Source organism: Schistocerca cancellata, chromosome 2 (assembly GCF_023864275.1).
Source record: "Schistocerca cancellata isolate TAMUIC-IGC-003103 chromosome 2, iqSchCanc2.1, whole genome shotgun sequence".
Taxonomy (NCBI): Eukaryota; Metazoa; Arthropoda; class Insecta; order Orthoptera; family Acrididae; genus Schistocerca; species Schistocerca cancellata.
Genome location: NC_064627.1, coordinates 650,662,692 through 650,685,785, shown reverse-complemented (window position 1 = coordinate 650,685,785; position 23,094 = coordinate 650,662,692). Strand labels below are relative to the sequence as shown.

Genomic DNA, 23,094 nt, shown 5'->3' with positions numbered 1-23,094 from the left:
TGTCACCTGCAGCGCCTCTCTTAGGCTCGTGACCACATCGGTTGTTCCCTAGACGACTGGAAACCGTGGCTTTCTTGGATCAGTCCCGATCTCCGTTGGTAAGAGCTGACGGCAGCGTTCGAGTGTGGTGCAGTCCCGACAAAGCCTTCGACCAAAGTTGTCAACAAGGCACTGTGTAAGTTGGTGGTGGTTTCATAACTGTGTGGGCAGTGTTTACATGGAATGAAATTGGTTCTCTGATCCAAGCAGAATTGACTGGAAATGTTTATGTTCGACTACTTGGAGACCATTTGGAGCCATTTATATACTTCATATTCCCAATCAAGGATGTCATGTTACCTGGGCCACAACTGTTCTCGAATGGACAGTTCGAGCGAACGATTTGGCCACCCAGATCGCCCGACATGAGTCCCATCGTATATTTATGGGACATAATCGAGAGATCAGTTCGTGTAAAAAATCATGCATGGCAACACTTTCGCAGTTATTGACGGCAATAGAGGCAGCATGACTCAATATTTCTGCAGGTCAATTACAAAGAGTTGTTGAGTCTGTACCACGTCATGTTGGTGCACCAAGCAGGGGAAAAGGAGGTCCGACACGATATTAGGAGATATCTCATGACTTCTGTCACCTCAATGTAAATAAAATCTTCTCCATGGCTAGACCTCATTTTGCCAGATGCGGGACCCGAGATTCTGGAAAGTTTCGCGATTTCAGTACCTATTCAACCTTCGTCGACTTTTTATTTCAGAATACCACTGCGAAGTGTTCGTGTGAGTATTTGAAACCTTCAGTTTCCATTTTCTGTTTGTTTTTTAAGTTCTTCTCAGCCACTGTAGCTTCACCTACAGCTGTCTGACTTACGTGGTGTATGCGGAAGAAGGCAGACAGCATCAGAAGTCCGCGACATTCCCGTACATTACGATCTTTTGCCACCTCTGAGTTGACACTTTTTTAACCCCAAATATGTTTGACGAGAGTAATATCTAGCGAATCTGGGAACTAGGATATCGACTAAAATACCAATCATAGTTTGCAACGTTAGTTACTAGCTCTAACGTGAATATCTGTGTAATTACGATGTTGCAGTGTCTGCAGTCAATAATTACGATATTGCAGTGCATGCATGTCATTTCATTCTACAGCTGATGGTAGTCCTTATTCACAATTGCGAATTCATTTGATGTGTTCCGCAACGGCTGTGGTCGCCGCAGCGCCTGTTCCTTTAAACTTGCATGCACGTCCATAGGAACTTTGCATCGTAATCAGCATAACACAGGCGCTACAGTATCGTAATTATCTGCTGATGCCGCCAAGCGAATTTAGGTACAACGTCTGACCTGTACGGGAATATCCATAATGGATGTGCGAGTACAGGTCATAGACGCATGGTTGATGACATATGGAAGTTTGGGTGTAGCCGTGAGTCGTGCACGGATAGCCAAGTGGTAGCCGGCACGGTAGCTCAGCATGTTCGGTCAGAGAGCTATCTCCCCTCTGTAATTAAAAAAAACTGAGTGAACGGATCAAGAAACAACGTGAACTGGTGCCATTGGACGTCCACCCCGAACGAGATCAACATAAAAAAATAAATTGTAAGGCTACCACCCGCGATAAGAGGGAAATTGGGTTCGAGTCCCGGTCCAGCACAAATTTTCACTGCTTCACTCCGTTTTACAGCTGATGGTAGTCCTTATTCCAACTGCGAATTCATTTCCTCTGTATGATTGTTACTGTATTGCTCCACTAATGCAGCAGAATGCAATGGGGACGGAGATGGGTTGCAACACAGTTACTCAAATCCTTTATATCGATACAATGCTCACCTCTAGTTGGTAGTCAACCAGAGACGAATGATGAACTGAAATAAAACTTCGACCAGTTATTTTACTTTTCGTAATCTGTGTCAGCACTAAGTTCATCAATTAAAAACTACTTAAAAATCGGATACTGAATTTGACCTTGGTTTTCTAGCCACCTTTTGACCTTTCTGAAACTGAAAGCTGTTAGTATAGCCGTTAGTGACTGGCCAGATATGTTGCCGATCATCTATATTTCTTCAGTATTTGCAAGGAAAAGAGAGATGTGCCAGTTCCTTCTAAGTACGGTTTTTTTCCGCTTTTGCTGAGTCGCTCCAGCCCCTCAGCGACAGTGATTTCTTGTGCTCATGTAAGCGACTTCTTAAAATTAATTGATTTTCTGCATATCTAATTGTGTCGTTGGAATAGTTGCTTATTATTTGCGCACATCTCGTCGTCGCTGTGGTCCTTGATCAGCAACAGGACGTGAACGTTGTATTTGAGAAGCTTGACCGACGGTAAGGTATTCACCTAAGGGTTGCTTCACAATTCACTATTCGACATGGTACACATCCTTGCACTGGTGTATACTGATGGACGACGTCTTAGGGTCAACGTATCGCCTGCTATGGATCAGCATATGTGACGATGAACGATGTGCACAGGATTACTTATATAGTTCACAGCATTGTGCCCTGCAGGTAATTTTGTCATAGATTAGCACCTATTACGCATTTCAGAGTGGCTTATTCGATGAATCATGGATCCAATCATACTGCTGTGTACTAGTGACTTCCTAAGATACTAAGGATGGCAACAGGAGAATACAAGATAGCCATGGCCATAACCATTTTAATAGTCACCAACCGCTGGGTTATCACATATTCTCCTCTGGTAAATTCGCTTTAATAAGCGAGTGTCTCTTTTTGATGGCCAGCTACACTGAAGTGCCAAAGAAACTGGTACAGGCACGCATATTCAAATACAGAGATCCGTAAACAGGCAGCATACGGCGCTGCGGTCGGCAACGCCTATATATGATAACAAGTGTCTCGCGTAGTTGTTAGATAGGTTACTGCTGCTGCAATGGCAGTTTATCAAGGTTTAAGTGAGTTTCAACGATGCGTTATAGTCGGCTACGAGCGACGGTAAACAGTATCTTCGAGGTAGCGATGCAGAGAGAAATTTCCCGTCTGACCATTTCACGAGTGTACCATGAATATCAGGAATCCGGTAAAACATCAAATCTCTAACATTGCTGCGACCGGAAAAATATCCCGCAAGAACGGGACCGACGGCGACTGAAGAGAATCGTTCAACGTAACAGAAGTGCAACCCTTCCGCAAATTGCTGCAGATTTCAATGCTGGGTCATCAACAAATATTAGCGTGTGAGCCATTCAACGAAACATCATCGATGTGGGCTTCCGGAGTCGAAGGCCCACTCGAGTACACTTGATGACTGCCCGACACAAAGCTTTACGCCTCTCCTGGGCCCGTCAACACCGACATTGGACTCTTGATGACTGGAATCATGTTGCCTGGACGGAGGAGTCTCGTTTCAAATTGTATCGAGCGGATGGAGGTGTACGGGTATGGAGACAACCTCATGAATGCAGGGGCTCTGCATGTCAGCAGGAGACCGTTCAAGCTGGTGGAGGCTCTGTAATGGTGTGGGGCGTGTGCAGTTGGAGTGACATGGGACCTCTGATACGTCAAGGTACGTCTCTGACATGTGGCACGTACACGGCAGAACCATAGAACGTGTCACAGAGCCAGCAGGATACGTGCGTGATTCGAAAGGCAGCGGGATAATTTTACCGTACTCCTCTGACCACCAAACTCCCCGGAATTAAACCATATCGAGAATTTTTGGGACCACCAAGATCGGGCTTTTCGCGCCATGGATCCTCAACCCAGACACCCAGCGCAGCTGACCACTGCACTGGAATCTGCATGGCTCTACATCCCTGTCAGCACGTTCCATAGCCTGGCTCACTCTCTTCCAGCACGTCTCGCAAGGGTCCTCGCTGCGAAAATTTATTATTCAGGCTTGTGAATTAATGTGATTGAACAGTGTACATAGAGACCCAATGAGTCGTTTCTTCAATATAGTGGTGGAACTTGAAATTTTCGCCCATTATTGGAAGGATCCAGATAAACTGCTCAATTGATGAAACGATTTTCTGATCCATAACTTTTTAATGCTATATACCGGCTTATACGCGCTGTAACAGTGAAAGCGCTACTACGGTTGCACCGTCCGGTGGGCTCAGCCTAGCGTCAACGAGACCAGCCTACCAGAGGAGTCCACGCTGTGCTTAGTGTGTTCCTGAGCCGTGGAACAGCACCCCGCGATGGAATACTCGCAGGAAAGAAGTACGCTAATGTGCAAGAACGAAGAAAATGTGTTCAAGACGCGATCTGTGAGATTTTTTTCTATTCTAGTTTTACTTTTGTACACTGGACAAAATTTTATTTTTCTAACTGTTTTGTTTTAACACAGCGACTCTATCATCTTGACCTATAACATATAGAGGAAGACACTTCCTAGTAGACTTGCCCACACTCTTTAATAATCCCTGCCTGTGGGGTAGTGTGTACTTGTATTAGTGACTCATGGAAGCTGAACAATGCGCCTGATGTTTGCTCCCCAACTACAATATGTATTATTATTATTTCTACCATTATTACTATTGCTATTATTATTATTATTATTAGGTGCGATTAGACTCTCTTGGAGTATGCGAAGTTATTATTTTTCAATCTTCGGAATTTCCAAGCATCTCTCATTTTTTTTCTCCGTGGATTCTCTTTCTTTCTCCAGTGCACTTTGTACCTTGCCTGATGGTGGTATCATTCTCTGGCAGTACTACGTCCCATTTGCTAGTTTATAGTCGCGCTTTCTGTTTAGTAAGCTGTTAATACTATTTGACATGAAAATAAATGTCGGAAGAGGGAAAGAGAGGCCATAATGATAAGATGAATGACGAAAATCGGCTAAACCTGTGTTCTACGCCTATCCCTAACACAAAGATGCCTGACCATGGAAAGATGGTTAATCAGTTTTGTGCGTCAGAATTAAATTCGCAATAAAATGACGCTTTTAACTGGCATCTGGCTTTCGTTTTCTGGAAAGTGCTATGAGCACTTAAGGCTGCGACAATGGCGGCCGATCCATTGCATCGTCGTGTTAATACGACCAACAACGAATATCTGCTAAAAAGCATTAAAAATATTAAATGAGGACAAGAAGTAAATTAAATAATACAAATGAATAAAGTAAATATTCATATTGTATCCCACCTCAGCTTATCTAACATCGTAAGAAACAACCTTTTATCACATCCGTTCTCTGAGAGGGCTAGGACAAAGAAAAAAGTGTAAAAGGTAGTAGTGAGACACTAGCATTTTTCATAAAACAAAGTTATATCATAAATTAGTCACAGAACATCTTTGGGAGTGGAGAACTGTGATACTAACCGTGAGAGTACATGTTATTATTATTATTATTATTATTATTATTATTATTATTTGTCTGTATAGGTTTCTCTTGAAAAGACTGATGAACTTCTAGAGCTCTTTCTAAATGATTTTTGTCCTGCTGGAAACAGGGTATGGTTTTGAATTGTTCTTTGTACGTCGTAATTTTGTGACTGAGTCTTGTGAAAATCTTTGAATATGGCCATAAAATTTTGCTATCTTCGTTTTTTGATGTCTGCCGCGAGATTCGATAGTTTTTCTGATTTTTTCAGGACTGGATTCTGTATCCATCTTCTCTTCTTTTCGAACCGAATATCTTTTTTAGAATATTGCTTTCTTCTTGTAGGATACCATACCTTCCAGATGACTTTTTATGTGCAGAGCAACCACTTCGCTATCATACAAGAATTTGCATGTGTTTATATTATTTTAAGAGGTGTGAGGATGTTCTATAAAGAACGAAATCGATAATCATCATTAACAAAACTCATCGAACTACAACAAAAATTATTAGGAAACAATTGTCAAAGATATATATTTCTACTTATGTTTCTACTTGATGTCATGGCAAGTTTCCATAAACAACGATAATGCTCTCGTTATTAAAAACGAGGTGTTAAATACCTTCATTTCAGGGTGACTGTATAGGAATTATTATTCAGAGATGGGCAATAGCACAAAAAGTCGTAAAAAATATTTGGCTCGCATCAGTAGGCAGTGGAGACAGAATGGTGCATGAAATATGTAATGTGTAAAAACCAGTCTTTCATTTCCTATTATAAGCCAGTAAGGTAAGAAGGTAAATTTCCGCGTTCTGGCCCTAGAGGCCCAATCGGGCTCCACCGACCGCCGCGTCGTCCTCTGCCAATGGCATCATTAAATGCGATATGGGGGACATGTGGTCAGTATACACCTCTTTCCAGTTGTTGGCGGTTTTCTTAACGTTGCAACCGGTACTAAATGGTCAAGTAGCTCCCAAGTATGTCTCCCAAGTATGTCTCATACAGCCCTCATACCAAGGAAAATATCTGTCCTTCCCAGGCCAATAAGCCGCGCCATTCATTCAGATACGGACGCGGACGTGTGGTTTAAATAAACTGGTATATGTTGGGGAGAAGACAGGGTTGCCGATATTTATTCTTATAGAGGTGGTCTGATGCAAAGAATAAAGATTAAATCTCTGAAGGCGCTTGAATGTTGAAGAGAATTATGGACGAAAGGCTGCCAATGGGGCAGATATGAGTGATTCTTCCTGATTATCCGGACGGTAGTTGTTTGCCGAATTTGTGGATGTGTAAAGGAAAGATCAGCACAAAACAGGTTCTAGAGGTTTGAGACTCGGACATTATGATGATGGTGGTATTAGAAAGGCGACGCAGAGGGTTGTCACCGTTATCAGAGCATCAGCCACAGAAGTGTTGCTACAAGTGGAACTAATAGGAGTCACTTAGGAACGAAATAAATAGGAAGTGCAGGGCAGCTAAGGTAAAATGGCTGCATGAGAAATGTGAAGAAATCGAAAAAAAATTGATTGTCGAAATATAGCGTATAGAAAAGTCAAAATGATAAGCATTGGCGATCACATAAAGAGTTCAATTGGAATTCGACCGGTAAGTGCAGAGGAGACAGCAGAGAGATGTAAGGGTAGATTGAAGAACTCTATGAGGGGGAAGAAGTATCTCATGAGATGACAGAAGAAGAAACAGGAGTCGAGAAGGAAGAGATAGCGGTCCAGTATTAAAACCATAATTTAAAAGAATTTTGAACGACTCAAGATCAAATAATGCAGAAGGAATAAACAACATTAAATCGAAATTTTACAAAGTGGCAAGAAAACGACTATTCACGTTGGTGTGTAGAGACTGGCAATATACCATCAGATTTGCGGAAAAACATCATCCACACAATTCCAAAGATAACAAGAGCCGACAAGTCCGAGAATTACAGTAAGCTTAACAGCGCATGCATTCAGGTTGCTGATAAGTATAATACACATAAGAGCGGAAAAAATTGAGGATCTTTTAGATGACGAGCAGTTTGGCTTTGGGAAAGGTTAAAGCACTAGAGAGGCAACTCTGACGTTGCGGTTGATAATGGAAGCACGACTGATAAAAAATCGAGACACGTTGATAGGATTTGTCGACGTGGAAAACGCTTTCGACAATGCAAAATGGTGCAAGCCGTTCGAAATTCTGTGAAAAATAGGAGTAAGTTATACGAAAAGATGGGTAATATACAATATATACAAAAACAAAGAGGGAACAATAAGACTAGAAGACCAAGGACGATGCGCTTGGATTAAAAAGGTGTAGTCTTTCGTCTCTACTCTTCAGTGTAAACATCGAAGAAGCCATGATGGAAATAAAAGAAGGATTCAAGATTGCGATTAAGATTCAGTGTGACAGGATATTAATGATAGGATTCGGTGATGATTTCTTTATCCTCAGGGAAAAAATGGAATGAACAGTGTAATGAGTACAGAATATGGATTGAGAGTAAATCGAAGCAAGACAAAAGTAATGAGAATAATTACAAGAGCCAAGAGGGAGCAATAAGACTAGAAGACCAAGGTCGATGCGCCTGGATTAAACCGGCGCCGGCCGGAATGGCCGAGCGGTTCTAGGCACTTCAGTCTGGAATGGGAGAACGCTACGGTCGCAGGTTCGAATCCTGCCTCGAGCATGAATGTGTGGGATGTCCTTAGGTTAGTTAGGCTTAAGTAGTTCTAAGTTCTACGGTACTGATGACCTGAGATGCTAAGTCCCATAGTGCTCAGAGCCATTTGAGCCATTAAAAAGGCGTAGTCTTTCGTCTCTACTGTTCAATGTAAACATTGAAGAAGCAATGATGGAAATAAAAGAAAGGTTCAAGAGTGCGATTAAAATTCAGGGTGAAAGGATATCAATGATAGGATTCGGTGGTGACTTTTTTATCCTCAGGGAAAAAATGGAATGAAGAGTGTAATGAGTACAGAACGTGGACTGAGAGTAAATCGAGGCAAGACAAAAGTAATGAGAAGTAGCAGAAATGAGATCAGTGAGAAACTTAACATCGGGATTGGGAATTATGAAGTAGACAAAGATAAGGAATTCTACTACCAAGGCAGCAAAATAACCGATGACGGACGGAGGAAGGAGGACATCAAACGCAGACTGGCGATGGCAAAAAGGGCATTCTTGGCCAAGAGCTGTCTACTACTATCGTACATAGGCCTTAATATGAAAAAGAAATTTCTGAGAATGTACGTTTGGAGCACAGCATAGTATGGTACTGAGACATGGACTGTGAAAAAATCGGAGCAGAAGGGAATCTAAGCCTTTGCGATGTGACGCTAGAGAGGAATGCTGAAAAACGGTTGAACTGATAAGGTAAGGAATGGGGAGGTTCTGCGCAGAATCAACAAGGAAAGGAATGTATGGAGAATTTGGAAATTTGTGATAAGGTCGTATGGGACCAAACTGCTGAGGTCATCGGTCCCTAAGCCTACACACTACTTAATCTAACTTAAACTAACTTACTTCTAGATAAGCTCAAATGGTTTAAATCATACCTAACTGGAACAATGCAGAAAGTTGAAATAAACGGTTCACATAATATGCAAAAAACTGGTGATTTCTCAACCTGGGGAACAATCAAGAATGGGGTGCCGCAAGGTTCGGTCTTGGGTCCTCTGCTGTTCTCAATATATATTAATGACTTGCCATTCTATATTCGCGAAGATGCAAAGCTGGTACTTTTTGCCGATGATAAAAGTATAGCTATCACACCCAACAGACAAGAATTAACTGGTGAAATTGTAAATGATGTTTTTCAGAAAATCATTAAGTGGTTCTCTGCAAATGGGCTCTCATTTAACTTTGACAAAACACAGTACATACAGTTCCACACTGTAAATGGAATGACACCATTAATAAATATAGACTTCGATCAGAAATCGGTAGCTAAGGTATAATATTCAAAATTTCTAGGTGTATGCATTGGTGAGCGTTTGAACTGGAAGAAACACAATGAAGATCTGCTGAAACGTTTGAGTTCAGCTACTTATGCTACTAGGGTCATTGCAAATTTTGGCGATATACATCTGAGTAAATTGGCTTATCACGCCTATTTTCATTCTCTGCTTACGTATGGCATCATATTCTGGGGTAACTCATCATTGAGTAAAAGAGTGTTCATTGCACAAAAGCGTGTAATCAGAATAATTGGTGGAGCTCATCCAAGATCCTGCAGACACTTATTTAAAGAGCTAGAGACCTTCACTGTAGCCTCACAATATAGGGTGTTACAAAAAGGTACGGCCAAACTTTCAGGAAACTTTCCTCGCACACAAATAAAGAAAAGATGTTATGTGGACATGTGTCCGGAAACGCTTAATTTCCATGTTAGAGCTCATTTTAGTTTCGTCAGTATGTACTGTACTTCCTGTACTTCCTCGATTCACCGCCAGATGGCCCAATTGAAGTGAGGTAATGTTGACTTCGACATGCGTGTCATTGCTCTACAGTACTAGCATCAAGCACATCAGTACGTAGCATCAACAGATTAGTGTTCATCACGGACGTGGTTTTGCAGTCAGTGCAATGTTTACAAATGCGGAATTGACAGATGCCCATTTGATGTATGGATTAGCACAGGGCAAAAGCCGTGGCGTGAGGAATGTTTCCTGAAAGTTTTGCCTCACCTTTTTGTAACACCATATATATATATATATATATATATATATATATATATCTTTTTGTAACACCATATATATATATATATATATATATATATATATATATATATATATATATATATATATATATATATATATATAAACTTTGGCTCACAAGGGAGTAAATTATGCTGCCACAAAAGTCTTTGGTCACTTACCTAATAGCATCAAAAGTCTGACACATAGCCATATAGCATTTAAAAGGAAATTAAAAGAATTTCTTGATGGCAACTCCTTCTACTCATCAGATGAATTTTTGGGTATAGTAAGTGGGTAATTTCCCCAACCTCCACAAAAAAATTAAAAATTTAAGTGTCATGTAATATTTTGTGTAATGTAATATCTTGTGTAGACACCTTTTATTAACCTGACACGGTCTACATCATTACGAAGTGTCGAACTCATGATCTATGGAACAAGTACTAATCTAATCTAATCTAATCTGGAAAACACACACAAACCCATGCCCAAGGAAGGACTGGAACCCCCGACGCGGGGAGCCGCACGGGCCACGACAAGGCGCCTCAGATCGCGGCTAGCCCGCGCGGCAAGTGGAAAACAGTAGCAAGAAGAAGAGAGAGGGTGACTGGATAGCTAATAAAACACCAGGGAGTAACTACCGTGGTAACAGAGGGAGCAGTACAGGCTAAAATCTGTAGTGCATGAGAGAGACTGAAATAGATGCAGAAAATATTTAAGGACGTAGGTTGCACAGGTTGGCACAGGAAAAGAATTCGTGGCTGGCCGTATCAAACTAGTCAGAAGACTGATGACTCAAAGAAAAAAGTATTATTTTGTAAGATGCTTTGTACCGGGCGTGAAAAAAGTCAGTATAAATTTGAAAACTTAATAAACCGCGGAATAATGTAGATAGAGAGGTAAAAATTGACACACATGCTTAGAATGACATGGGGTTTTATTAGAACAAAGAAAAAAAAACAAAAACAAAGTATTGCTAGACGCGTGAAACATCTCTTGCGCGCGTCGTTTGGTGATGATCGTGTGCTCAGCCGCCACTTTCGTCATGCTTGGTCTCCCAGGTCCCCAGATCTCAGTCAGTGCGATTATTGGCTTTGGGGTTACCTGAGGTCGCAAGTGTATTGTGATCGACCGACATCTCTAGGGATGCTGAAAGACAACATCCGACCCCAATGCTTCACCATAACTCCCGACATACTTTACAGTGCTGTTCACAACATTATTCCTCGACTACAACTATTGTTGAGGAATGATGGTGGACATTTCGAGCATTTCCTGTAAAGAACATCATCTTTGCTTTGTCTTACTTTGTTATGCTAATTATTGCTATTCTGACCAGATCTGTCGCACATTTTTTGAACGTTTCTATTTTTTTGGTTCTAATGAAACCCCATGCCATTCCAAGCATGTGTGTCAATTTGTACCTCTCTATCTACATTATTCCGTGATTTATTCAGTTTTCAAATTTATACTGACTTTTTGATCAGCCGGTGTATTAGTACGTTGGCATTTGGGAAACGAAGCAGCACAGACAGCGCCTCCCACCCATCTGTGATGATGAGCAGGCTGCCGTCGGCCGGCCGGTGCTTGACCCAGTTGATGACGGCACTTATAGCCCCGCGCTGCCCTGATGGCCCGCCGCCGTCGCTGAGAGATGTCTGGACTGGAGGACGTCCGACAGCCGGCGGCCCCCTGATGGATGCGACGTCCCGTCACAGCTGTCCGGGCGCCAGTAATGCACACAGCGGCGCGCTGCGTGACCACCGCCACTGGCGGCGAACTTCTGTTTACACGCGCTGCGCTGTTTACAGCTCACACAGTGGCTCTCGTAAAGGTGCTGTGAGCGGTACGCCGTAATTACATTCCGCAACTGATAAGTGGACATACCGAAAATATCCTGTCGACGGTCACGATTTTCTACATTCACTCGGAACTAGCCTTGATAGTTGATCCGTAACCACACATTCACTGACATGTTGTCATTTTTGCCCTGCATGCACACGGTTCATTTCCTCTTACGTGTCTCCGTAGTTAATTTAATTACCCTACTCAAACTGCCGTGGCTGATTGGAGCGATAGGACAGCAGCACAATCAAAATTATCTGATATTCACACATGGCATCCCTTTTATCTAAGATGCATGTAAGATAGTACGAGGTGCATTCAAGTTCTAAGGCCTCCGATTTTTTTTCTAATTAACTACTCACCCGAAATCGATGAGACTGACGTTACTTCTCGACGTAATCGCCCTGCAGACGTACACATTTTTCACAACGCTGACGCCATGATTCCATGGCAGCGGCGAAGGCTTCTTCAGGAGTCTGTTTTGACCATTGGAAAATCGCTGAGGCAATAGCAGCACGGCTGGTGAATGTGCGGCCACGGAGAGTGTCTTTCATTGTTGGAAAAAGCCAAAAGTCACTAGGAGCCAGGTCAGGTGAGTAGGGAGCATGAGGAATCACTTCAAAGTTGTTATCACGAAGAAATTGTTGTGTAACGTTAGCTCGATGTGCGGGTGCGTTGTCTTGCTGAAACAGCACACGCGCAGCCCTTCCCGGACGTTTTTGTTGCAGCGCAGGAAGGAATTTGTTCTTCAAAACATTTTCGTAGGATGCACCTGTTACCGTAGTGCCCTTTGGAACGCAATGGGTAAGGATTACGCTCTCGCTGTCCCAGAACATGGACACCATTATTTTTTCAGCACTGGCGGTTACCCGGAATTTTTTTGGTGGCGGTGAATCTGTGTGCTTCCATTGAGCTGACTGGCGCTTAGTGTCTGGATTGAAAAATGTCATCCACGTCTCATCCTTTGTCACAACCGACGAAAAGAAAGTCCCATTCATGCTCTCGTTGCGCGTCAACATTGCTTGGCAACATGCCACACAGGCAGCCATGTGGTCGTCCGTCAGCATTCGTGGCACCCACCTGGATGACACTTTTCGCATTTTCCGGTCGTCATGCAGGATTGTGTGCACAGAACCCACAGAAATGCCAACTCTGGAGGCGATCTGTTCAACACTCATTCGGCGATCCCCCAAAACAATTCTCTCCACTTTCTCGATCATGTCGTCAGACTGGCTTGTGCGAGCCCAAGGTTGTTCTGCCTTCATTAAACTGTCGCATCCACGAACGCACTTTCGACACATCCATAACTCTATCACCACATGTCTCCTTCAACTGTCGATGAATTTCAATTGGTTTCACACCACGCAAATTCAGAAAACGAATGATTGCACGCTGTTCAAGTAAGGAAAACGTCGCCATTTTAAGTATTTAAAACAGTTCTCATTCTCGCCGCTGGTGGTAATATTCCATCTGCCATACGGTGCTGCCATCTCTGGAACGTATTGACAATTAATGCGGCCTCATTTTAAAACAATGCACATGTTTCTATCTCTTTCCGGTCTGGAGAAAAAAATCGGAGGCCTTAGAACTTGAATCACCTTGTATATTCACTCCAAATAACTAATACCCCTCCAAAATTAACACACATCTATACATTCTTCAAAACTGAAAATCGTTACTCATAAAATATCAAGCCAAGAAGTCCTTAAATCAGTGAAACAATACAATTCAGAGCTACTGGCCAATAACTCTAAAAATGTATATCATGCCAAAACTCAGAGTAACTTCCACAATGTCTTAATAGCTTTAAAACAGCTTCCCCAAATGTTAATTCCAGTGCAAAGCAACACTAGTTTCAAATCAAGAGCCGGCCGTTGTGACCGAGCGGTTCTAGGCGCTTCAGTCTGGAGCCGCGCGACCGCTACAGTCGCAGGTTCGAATCCTGCCTCGGGCATCGATGTGTGTGATGTCCTTAGGTTAGTCAGGTTTAAGTAGTTCCAAGTTCTAGGGGACTGATGACCGCAGATGTTAAGTCCCATAGTGCTCAGAGCCATTTTTTTTCAAATCAAGAAGCATAATACTTAACGTAAAAATTCCGAAAGGTAAACCTGTTCATTTCTATTAATAAAATACAAAACCACTCATCAGAAAATAAAGTTTACAAAAAATGACCTGCTGGTAGAAAGGCAATTTGGCCCGTCAAATTCACAGTACTCTTAACGTCGTACGTTTCACAAATGCTGAACATCTCTTAACGACCAGTGCCGCTATTGACGTCCGCTTTCAGTACATGACAAACAAACTACATAATATACCTTTGAACATAATACAATCCGTTTCCTGAAACACGCATACTTCCATAAGCTAGCGGTAGAACATACGCAAGAAGAGACTGACAGTAGCGCTTTCTGCACAACTTTTAAATGTCGTGCAGAAAAGTGATAAGATCAGTCTTTTAAGGTGAAGCGCAATAATTCCAATAAATTATTATAAGGTAAAGCGAGGCATGTACAGCATGTCTAATCTCGCCTCACAAATATAAGCGAAACTTCAGCCCTAACTCAAGCCTTACGTTTACTTGACAAGCATTTCATTAGCTCCAGCATTAATCTTTCAGACTAAGAAGCACAAGTACAAGCGTACACGGTAAATGTCAGTAACACCTGACCACTACATTGCCGTAAAAGAGCCTCCGCCACCGGCCCCACTTTCTTCTATCACCCACGGCTGAAACAGCGCGAAGCTTCCTCTCGCATTACGTGGGTCATTCTGCAAGCACGTTCACCCCCGGACTGAAGACAACGCTTCGTGTCAGGCCATCCTGTAGTTTCTATTCACAAAAACTAGCCAACCAGAGGCCAGGAAAAGTAATGTTTCCTCATAAGGACGTGCTCCGTACAGCCAATTGGAAATGACAAAACGTATTTCTCGGTCGTTCCGTCGGATAGCCCATAGACTTATCGCGTGATCACAGCGCAGCATGTCTCGCAAAGTTGAGTTTATCCCATATTCCACCAAATTACATCTTTGATATGCCACATTACTTTGATGGAACGGTTGTCTCCAAATAAACTAACCTCATGTTTGAAATTTGACAGATCTTAGCATATGCGTGATACACCAAAACCGTTAAACCTTGCACTTTTGGACGTGTAATACGTCGCATCCTCGATATAAGTCTTAGGATGTATATATGTTGTTTGAAAATAGATTGATATTAGGAAAAAGCAGTTAATACAGCTTTTTTCACTGAAAAATAATGGCAAAGCGAATAAACGATATTTATTGGTGTAGTGAAAAATACAACATAGGCTGTCTGCCTGCAGATATCCGTTTTTTTTATTTCAAAATGTCCAGTTCCGGGTACTGTCGCCCATTTTCAGATTTTTGAACGGCCAATAAATTAAAATTGAGTTGGTACATTGTAGAACTTTCTATTGTAATTAAATTGAGAAAATTATTAAACTTCGTAAACTTTGATTAGAGCCCAATTGTAATTTATTTGTTGCTTTACGGATCTAAAGGTGGGCACCACTGCCCTAAAACAAAATTGGCTGTGAGCACTACGGGACTCAACTGCTGAGGTCATCGTCCCCTAGAACTTAGAACTACTTAAACCTAACTAACCTAAGAACATCACACGCATCCATGCCCGAGGCAGGATTCGAACCTACGACCGTAGCGGTCGTGCGGTTCCAGACTGTAGCGCCTAGAACCGCTCGGCCACAACGTCCGGTGCCCTAAGACGGTCATTTTGAAATAAAAACAGTTAATTTTGTATAAATAAGGATAGCGGATAACTCTGTGAAAAGTACGTCCAGATTTGATGAAGGTAGTGAAAATAGCAGCAATAGTTTTAATACCATATTATCTGTAAAAAAAGTTAAGAACAGGGTCACCTGCAATTTCATCTCTAATTTATTGGCTACCGGTTTCAGCGTTACAATATGCCATCATTAGGCTCTCTGTACCACATAGCAGCTGCATTTCCTCAGTGACAACAGTACGTATGTCACATGTGAAAATAACCGGACTTCGCGCCAACTTCCGTTCACATTGCGTTTGCACACAACCAGGAGCTTGGGGGAAGTCTATTTATTGTTACATAATACATTCAGCCGTACCTGGTGTAGAGATCCTGACGTTGACGTATTGTAACGTTGAAACCGGTAGACAATACACTGGAGTTGAAATTACAGCTTACGGTGGTCTTAACATTTCTTACAGGCACATCAGCTGTTGTCCCATCACTTAATAAAGCACGGACGGATGCACCCCAGTTACACTGTATTACTTGTTCTCTGTGTCAGCTGCACGCCATTGCAGCACAGCACGTGTTGTGTCCCTGCAGGAAGCTGCCGACCGCACCAGCTGCTGCACCAGCACAGCCACAGCCGGCTGTCGTCGGGGAAGTCCCGCGATGACGAGGCGGACGGCCGGCGCGCCAGCTCGCGCGGCATCATCCCCAAGGCCAAGGTCAAGACCGTCAAGATGACCTTCGTCATCGTCTTCAGTAAGTCCTAGGAGTCAGCATCGCTGCACTCCACGTCACCTTGCAATGCTCCTCAGTGACTCACAGTTCTTCTTTTACTGTGCCTCTCTATTTGTCAGAACATCATTCTGTCTCCATGAGATAAATTCTGGATATTAGAGTAGTCTAAAAACATACATTAATGAAGAATTGAAGAGAAAAGTAGTGTGCACATTAAATACATCCTTGATGCAGATGCAGTCGGCAAGGAAATCCTACTTCCTTTCGGAATTAAAATATTACACACCTAAGTGCCCCAACGACGTATCACGTCAATGTTTACTGACAAAAGAACGATCATATGGGATGAAAAATAAAATTTGTTACTGGACTAAAGATTTGTTGGTACGGAGAACGCGACGTGTTATTTTAAATGGAGAATCAACGAAAGAAGCAGAAGTAATCTGCGGCTTGCTCCCATGTGCTTATACTCGGACCCTTTCTCTTCATGTTCTAGATTAATGTCTGACAGACAATGTTAAAATAACCTCAGATTCTTTTTACGTGACGCAGATAGTTATCTGAAAAAATCTGCTCGAATATTAACTCAGATCTACGCAAGAAATCAATGTGTTGCAAAAATTAGCAGTTTTCTTTAAATGTACAGAAGAAAGAAATCTCTTACTATGGGGGAGGAACTATATAAGCTGCAACTACGTGTATTGATTCAATGCAAGGTCGCCAGATGCCTGAGCATCACTGTTGAAAACAAAACAAACAGCCACTGCTGACGATCCACAGCTGTACGAAATACTTCGAAATAGTTCCCTGACTGAGAATGCCTTGAAATCAGCTGTGTTAAGTATAGATTTAGTACCCATCGCGCCAGGTACGTCTCCCAGTCCGCCACAAATTTTCATATTTCGCTATTAGGTAGTAAAAACTAAATAAAGGAATATATTCCATGGCTTGCAGGCTGATTTGAAGCTATAGCTCCTTTAAACGAAGATTTGCGTCATGGAATTGTCATAAGAAATTATGAACCTCACAGATAAGTATGGCAGATGGACTTGGTTAATTTATATTCAAGTGACATAGGGTTAACTAGGTACCAAAATGATATCAAAAGCAATTCGATTGCTTCACATTTATTTCACAAAGGTCTTCACACATCGGAAAAACTAAACACGACGAATGTGTTCGTTCGAAATAAGAAGACACTGATGAGGTATCAAATTGTCTCAGTTACAAGTAATAGACATTGCTTGTCAATACATGGCAGCGTTCATAATTCGATTGTTGCACTGTATAAGGTCTAAGGCACAACAGGTCCTCAAAATGACGATGTTATTTTCCACAGAAGCAGAAGTAATCTGAGGCTTGCCCCCATCTGCTTATACCGGAACCCTCATTTTCTAGATAAATGTCTGGCAGACAATGTTATCAGTGACCTCAGATTCTTTTTACATGAGATGGATAGCTATCTGAAAAAATCTACTCAAATACGAGTTAACTCAGATCTGCGCAAAAACTCAATATGTTGCAAAAATTAGCAGTTTTCTTTATATGTACAGATGAAACAAATCTCTCTCTCTCTCTCTCTCTCTCTCTCTCACACACACACACACACACACACGCGCGCGCGCGCGCGCGCGCGCGCGAAAGTTTAACTGATCCCATTGTTTAGACCTACTCTTAATGCAAGACACAATGCACTCTCAAATATACACATATCAAAATTTCTCTGTCATGCTCGACAAGTGTTATAATGGTATCGCCACATCTAAAATGCTCAAAGTGAGTAGCCATTTCGATCTGAGGGTAATTATTGGTGGTTGATAGTAAGAACTATCATTCCTTCACGATTTCGTGAGTTTTCCAGTAATTTTTCACTTGAGTAAGCAACAATTTAGAGGAGGAAGGAGATAATCTATCATGTTCTGTACTACAAGAATATAATTGATGGTATTGATTGGCAATTATTGCTTTTCATTACAAATAATTGGGGCAAGTCGACGTTACGACTTTCAACAATATTTACCAATTGTAACCATGGTGCCAAGGCTCTATAAATGTTTCACAAACAGTATTTCCTGTAAAAAGCTAGTGAATAGTATGCACATGTAATAAAAATTTGCGGTGTGGAAATATAACACTAATACACATAGCATAGCCAAAAGAGAAACACTGAGCTAATGCCATTCTAGGAAGGAGGAAGAAGGTGTTTTAACGATTTTATTGCTATGTACCACTTAAGTATGATACTTTCGAAATAAGGAAATAGAAATTTTCCTATGATTACATACATCTAAATGCGACCAAGTATAGTGCCGGCAGAAGACAAAGGTGAAACACCACCAAAGATAATGGTGCAAGACAGAAATAGGAGATCTATAGTTTGAAAATAAAATCTTTTCCACCACAATCAAATTATCATTAATGGAGTACAAAACACACACAGGTTGTACACAAGTATAATTATAGATCTCTGATTGGAAACGAAACTTCGAAGTTTGCAAGAAAATAAAATTCTGTTATTTCTCAAAATATGTAAGATTTCAAACACAAAATACACATTGTACTAGTGTTATACGTTAAACGTTCTATAAGATTTAAAAATAAATTACAAACTGCTTGCAAATCGTTACTACTAATAAAAATGTTTAGGTTAAATATCACATCTTGTTAATCCACAAAGTACGATTGTTGTGCCACGCTCTGCAAGTGCAATGAACCCCTCAAATTAAATAGAGTTGCATCTAAATTGTTTGTGTAACTTATTAAAATACAGTCATCTCAATAAATGTCACTAATGAAATGGATTACACATAAGTAGACGATTGTAGTTTGGTGTTGGTACCATGTATTAACATCGTCAAAATGCATACATATTGGTTTCATAACATTGCAAAGAACACGTGAGCGCTAATGGTGATCTAACTTCCAGCCCAGTGGGCACATGTCTAAAACAATTAGCGTAATAAACAATCTTATAAACCAGGAACACCATACGCTTGCAAAAACCAGTTTCAGCTAGTTCACCATTCATCCATACTCCTTCCCATGCTTGGAATGCATCTAGCTGAGGAATATGTTCAGAATGTCCGTCAAAAACAAATACTCTTTGCTGATAAATCAGGCCAGCCGGTGTGGCCGAGCGGTTTTAGGCGCTTCAGTCTGGAACCGCGTGACCGTTACGGTCGCATGTTCGAATCCTGCCTCGGGCATGGATGTGTGTGATGTCCTTAGGTTAGTTAGTTTTAAGTAGTTCTAAGTTCTAGGAGACTGATGACCATAGCAGTTAAGTCCCACAGTGCTCAGAGCCAGTTGAACCAGCTGATAAATCAAACAGCGACAAAAACTAGTGGGAAGGTGGCGCCACTGAAACATGTTTCCCTCTCACTATTATCACCTTACACAGTCTTGGTTCGATCGGTAATATAGCAAGTATCGAGCTCATGTAGATAAATAGCGAGGGTTACTATACTTTAACTACTTTACAAGGGAATCCAACTATTCCCTTTTCCCATTCAAAAGATGTCAGCAGGTTACCATAAATAGCAGACTTTTATTTTTTTAGCATTTTTGGCACGGTAACAAATAAGAAAACAAATGCTCTTGTACAAAAATTTTCATTGTTATGATTATTATTATTATCTTGCATATATACACTCCTGGAAATTGAAATAAGAACACCGTGAATTCATTGTCCCAGGAAGGGGAAACTTTATTGACACATTCCTGGGGTCAGATACATCACATGATCACACTGACAGAACCACAGGCACATAGACACAGGCAACAGAGCATGCACAATGTCGGCACTAGTACAGTGTATATCCACCTTTCGCAGCAATGCAGGCTGCTATTCTCCCATGGAGACGATCGTAGAGATGCTGGATGTAGTCCTGTGGAACGGCTTGCCATGCCATTTCCACCTGGCGCCTCAGTTGGACCAGCGTTCGTGCTGGACGTGCAGACCGCGTGAGACGACGCTTCATCCAGTCCCAAACATGCTCAATGGGGGACAGATCCGGAGATCTTGCTGGCCAGGGTAGTTGACTTACACCTTCTAGAGCACGTTGGGTGGCACGGGATACATGCGGACGTGCATTGTCCTGTTGGAACAGCAAGTTCCCTTGCCGGTCTAGGAATGGTAGAACGATGGGTTCGATGACGGTTTGGATGTACCGTGCACTATTCAGTGTCCCCTCGACGATCACCAGTGGTGTACGGCCAGTGTAGGAGATCGCTCCCCACACCATGATGCCGGGTGTTGGCCCTGTGTGCCTCGGTCGTATGCAGTCCTGATTGTGGCGCTCACCTGCACGGCGCCAAACACGCATACGACCATCATTGGCACCAAGGCAGAAGCGACTCTCATCGCTGAAGACGACACGTCTCCATTCGTCCCTCCATTCACGCCTGTCGCGACACCACTGGAGGCGGGCTGCACGATGTTGGGGCGTGAGCGGAAGACGGCCTAACGGTGTGCGGGACCGTAGCCCAGCTTCACGGAGACGGTTGCGAATGGTCCTCGCCGATACCCCAGGAGCAACAGTGTCCCTAATTTGCTGGGAAGTGGCGGTGCGGTCCCCTACGGCACTGCGTAGGATCCTACGGTCTTGGCGTGCATCCGTGCGTCGCTGCGGTCGGGTCCCAGGTCGACGGGCACGTGCACCTTCCGCCGACCACTGGCGACAACATCGATGTACTGTGGAGACCTCACGCCCCACGTGTTGAGCAATTCGGCGGTACGTCCACCCGGCCTCCCGCATGCCCACTATACGCCCTCGCTCAAAGTCCATCAACTGCACATACGGTTCACGTCCACGCTGTCGCGGCATGCTACCAGTGTTAAAGACTGCGATGGAGCTCCGTATGCCACGGCAAACTGGCTGACACTGACGGCGGCGGTGCACAAATGCTGCGCAGCTAGCGCCATTCGACGGCCAACACCGCGGTTCCTGGTGTGTCCGCTGTGCCGTGCGTGTGATCATTGCTTGTACAGCCCTCTCTCAGTGTCCGGAGCAAGTATGGTGGGTCTGACACACCGGTGTCAATGTGTTCTTTTTTCCATTTCCAGGAGTGTATTTACACACAGAAAACAGCTCTTTCCTTATGTTCTTTGGGTGAAGTTTTAATAACAGGCAGCTTAATTTGTAACTTATAATTTAAATCTGCATCCAAATCATTAAATCTTACCCTGCGTAACGTAAAAAAACCGAAGAACGCTTTTCCGAATTCTAATACACATATATTTTTTTCACATGAACTATCTTTCATACAGCCTTATTGAGAAGCCCCATTCCTCCTTGCAATTCTTCAAGGTGAGAGCATTTGGGAATTTTATTACCTGTATCACATTACTGCTAAAGTTGTTCATGCATTCTTGGTTGCACATAACCAACTCTTCTCTTACAAATTCTTGCAGATTTTCCATATAGAACTCTAAAAATTTCATTTGACGTGGGGAGTACACTTATCAGCAACTGTATTTGTTTACCATACTCAAGGGTATACATCGTACAACGTTTGTACTCCTTGATATCTGTTGCATCATCTGTATTTTCAGTTTGTTCTGAAATATAGTTTTTAATTGTTGTGACATGTATCTCGTGCCACTGATGGAACATGAAAGGTATACATACAACCAAGTAACGATGTTTTAAACACCTGTAGGACCACCAGAGTAATTTTTCCATGGAACATGGGAAGTATACTTATTACAAAACTAATTTCTTCTTGTGTAGTGTGGAAGCATACTTACCACTAAATTAGTTGTTTTACTACTTATGTAGCAGACATGTTTTGGCAGTACACTGTACTAGTTGTATGAAAACTGCTACAAAAACCAGGTTCTCTTTGTCGTGAAGTAACACTAGTGTCAGTTGTGAAGCTGGAACACATTGTATAACAGGAAAATGTATACTTACCAACATAGTTTAACAGATCCTAATGTGGTGAATGGAAGTGTATGTAGTGTTGTGACTTGGCAAGATAGCCAAGCCACTATGACTGGTAGCCGAAAGGCACGCGTCTAAGCTCACGCAGGCTGGCGTGAGGTGTCGAACAGTTATAGGAGTTTATAGTAGGAAGAAAAGTACGTAGCTTCTGGAATACTTAACTTTAATCCATAATTGGTGAACATTGGTCTGACGGTACATGCATCACAAGATAAATAGCAAATGATAATGGCGCCTTCCTAGGTCGTAGCAAATGACGTAGCTGAAGGCTATGCTAACTATCGTCTCGGCAAATGAGAGCGTAATTTGTCAGTGAACCATCTATAGCAAAGTCGGCTGTACAACTGGGGCGAGTGCTAGGAAGTCTCTCTAGACTTGCCGTGTAGCGGCGCTCGGCCTGCAATCACTGACAGTGGCGACACGTGGGTCCGACGTATACTAACGGACCTAGCAAGTGTCGGGTCTGGCAGTGACACCACATGTAGCACTATAGTTTCTAGTCCTATAATCACATAAATAAAATTCCCAAAAAATATATATAGGCAGTTGATCACTACTATAATATGATGCCAAAAATATTATCTTCGCTGAATTTCTAAAAAAAAAACCTTCAAAAGAGTTAAGTTTTATGTTTGAGAGAACCAATGATTGTTGAAAGTAGTTATTCTGTTGGTTTTAAACTCTGCAAACGTCTATTCTATTGCTAGAAGCACAATGTCCAGTACAATGTAGCTATCCTTTTTAAGCGAATACAAATGGTGATTGATGTTTATAATCATTTAATATAGTGAACGTCCATGGATGCACTGATTTCTGTGAGTATTCCAACGTGCCA

The 23,094-nt window shown here is 42.3% G+C and overlaps 1 protein-coding gene across 2 annotated transcripts in view; it reads left to right on the top strand.

Annotated features, from left to right (window-relative positions):
* LOC126147618 (cardioacceleratory peptide receptor-like) overlaps window positions 1-23,094 on the top strand; it is a 341,146-nt gene that overhangs the window by 291,833 nt on the left and 26,219 nt on the right. For both annotated transcript variants that reach the window (XM_049915706.1, XM_049915708.1), the window contains exon 6: window positions 16,174-16,335. In XM_049915706.1, the coding sequence (XP_049771663.1) occupies window positions 16,174-16,335 (162 nt within the window). The remainder of the gene's footprint in view (window positions 1-16,173; window positions 16,336-23,094) is intronic.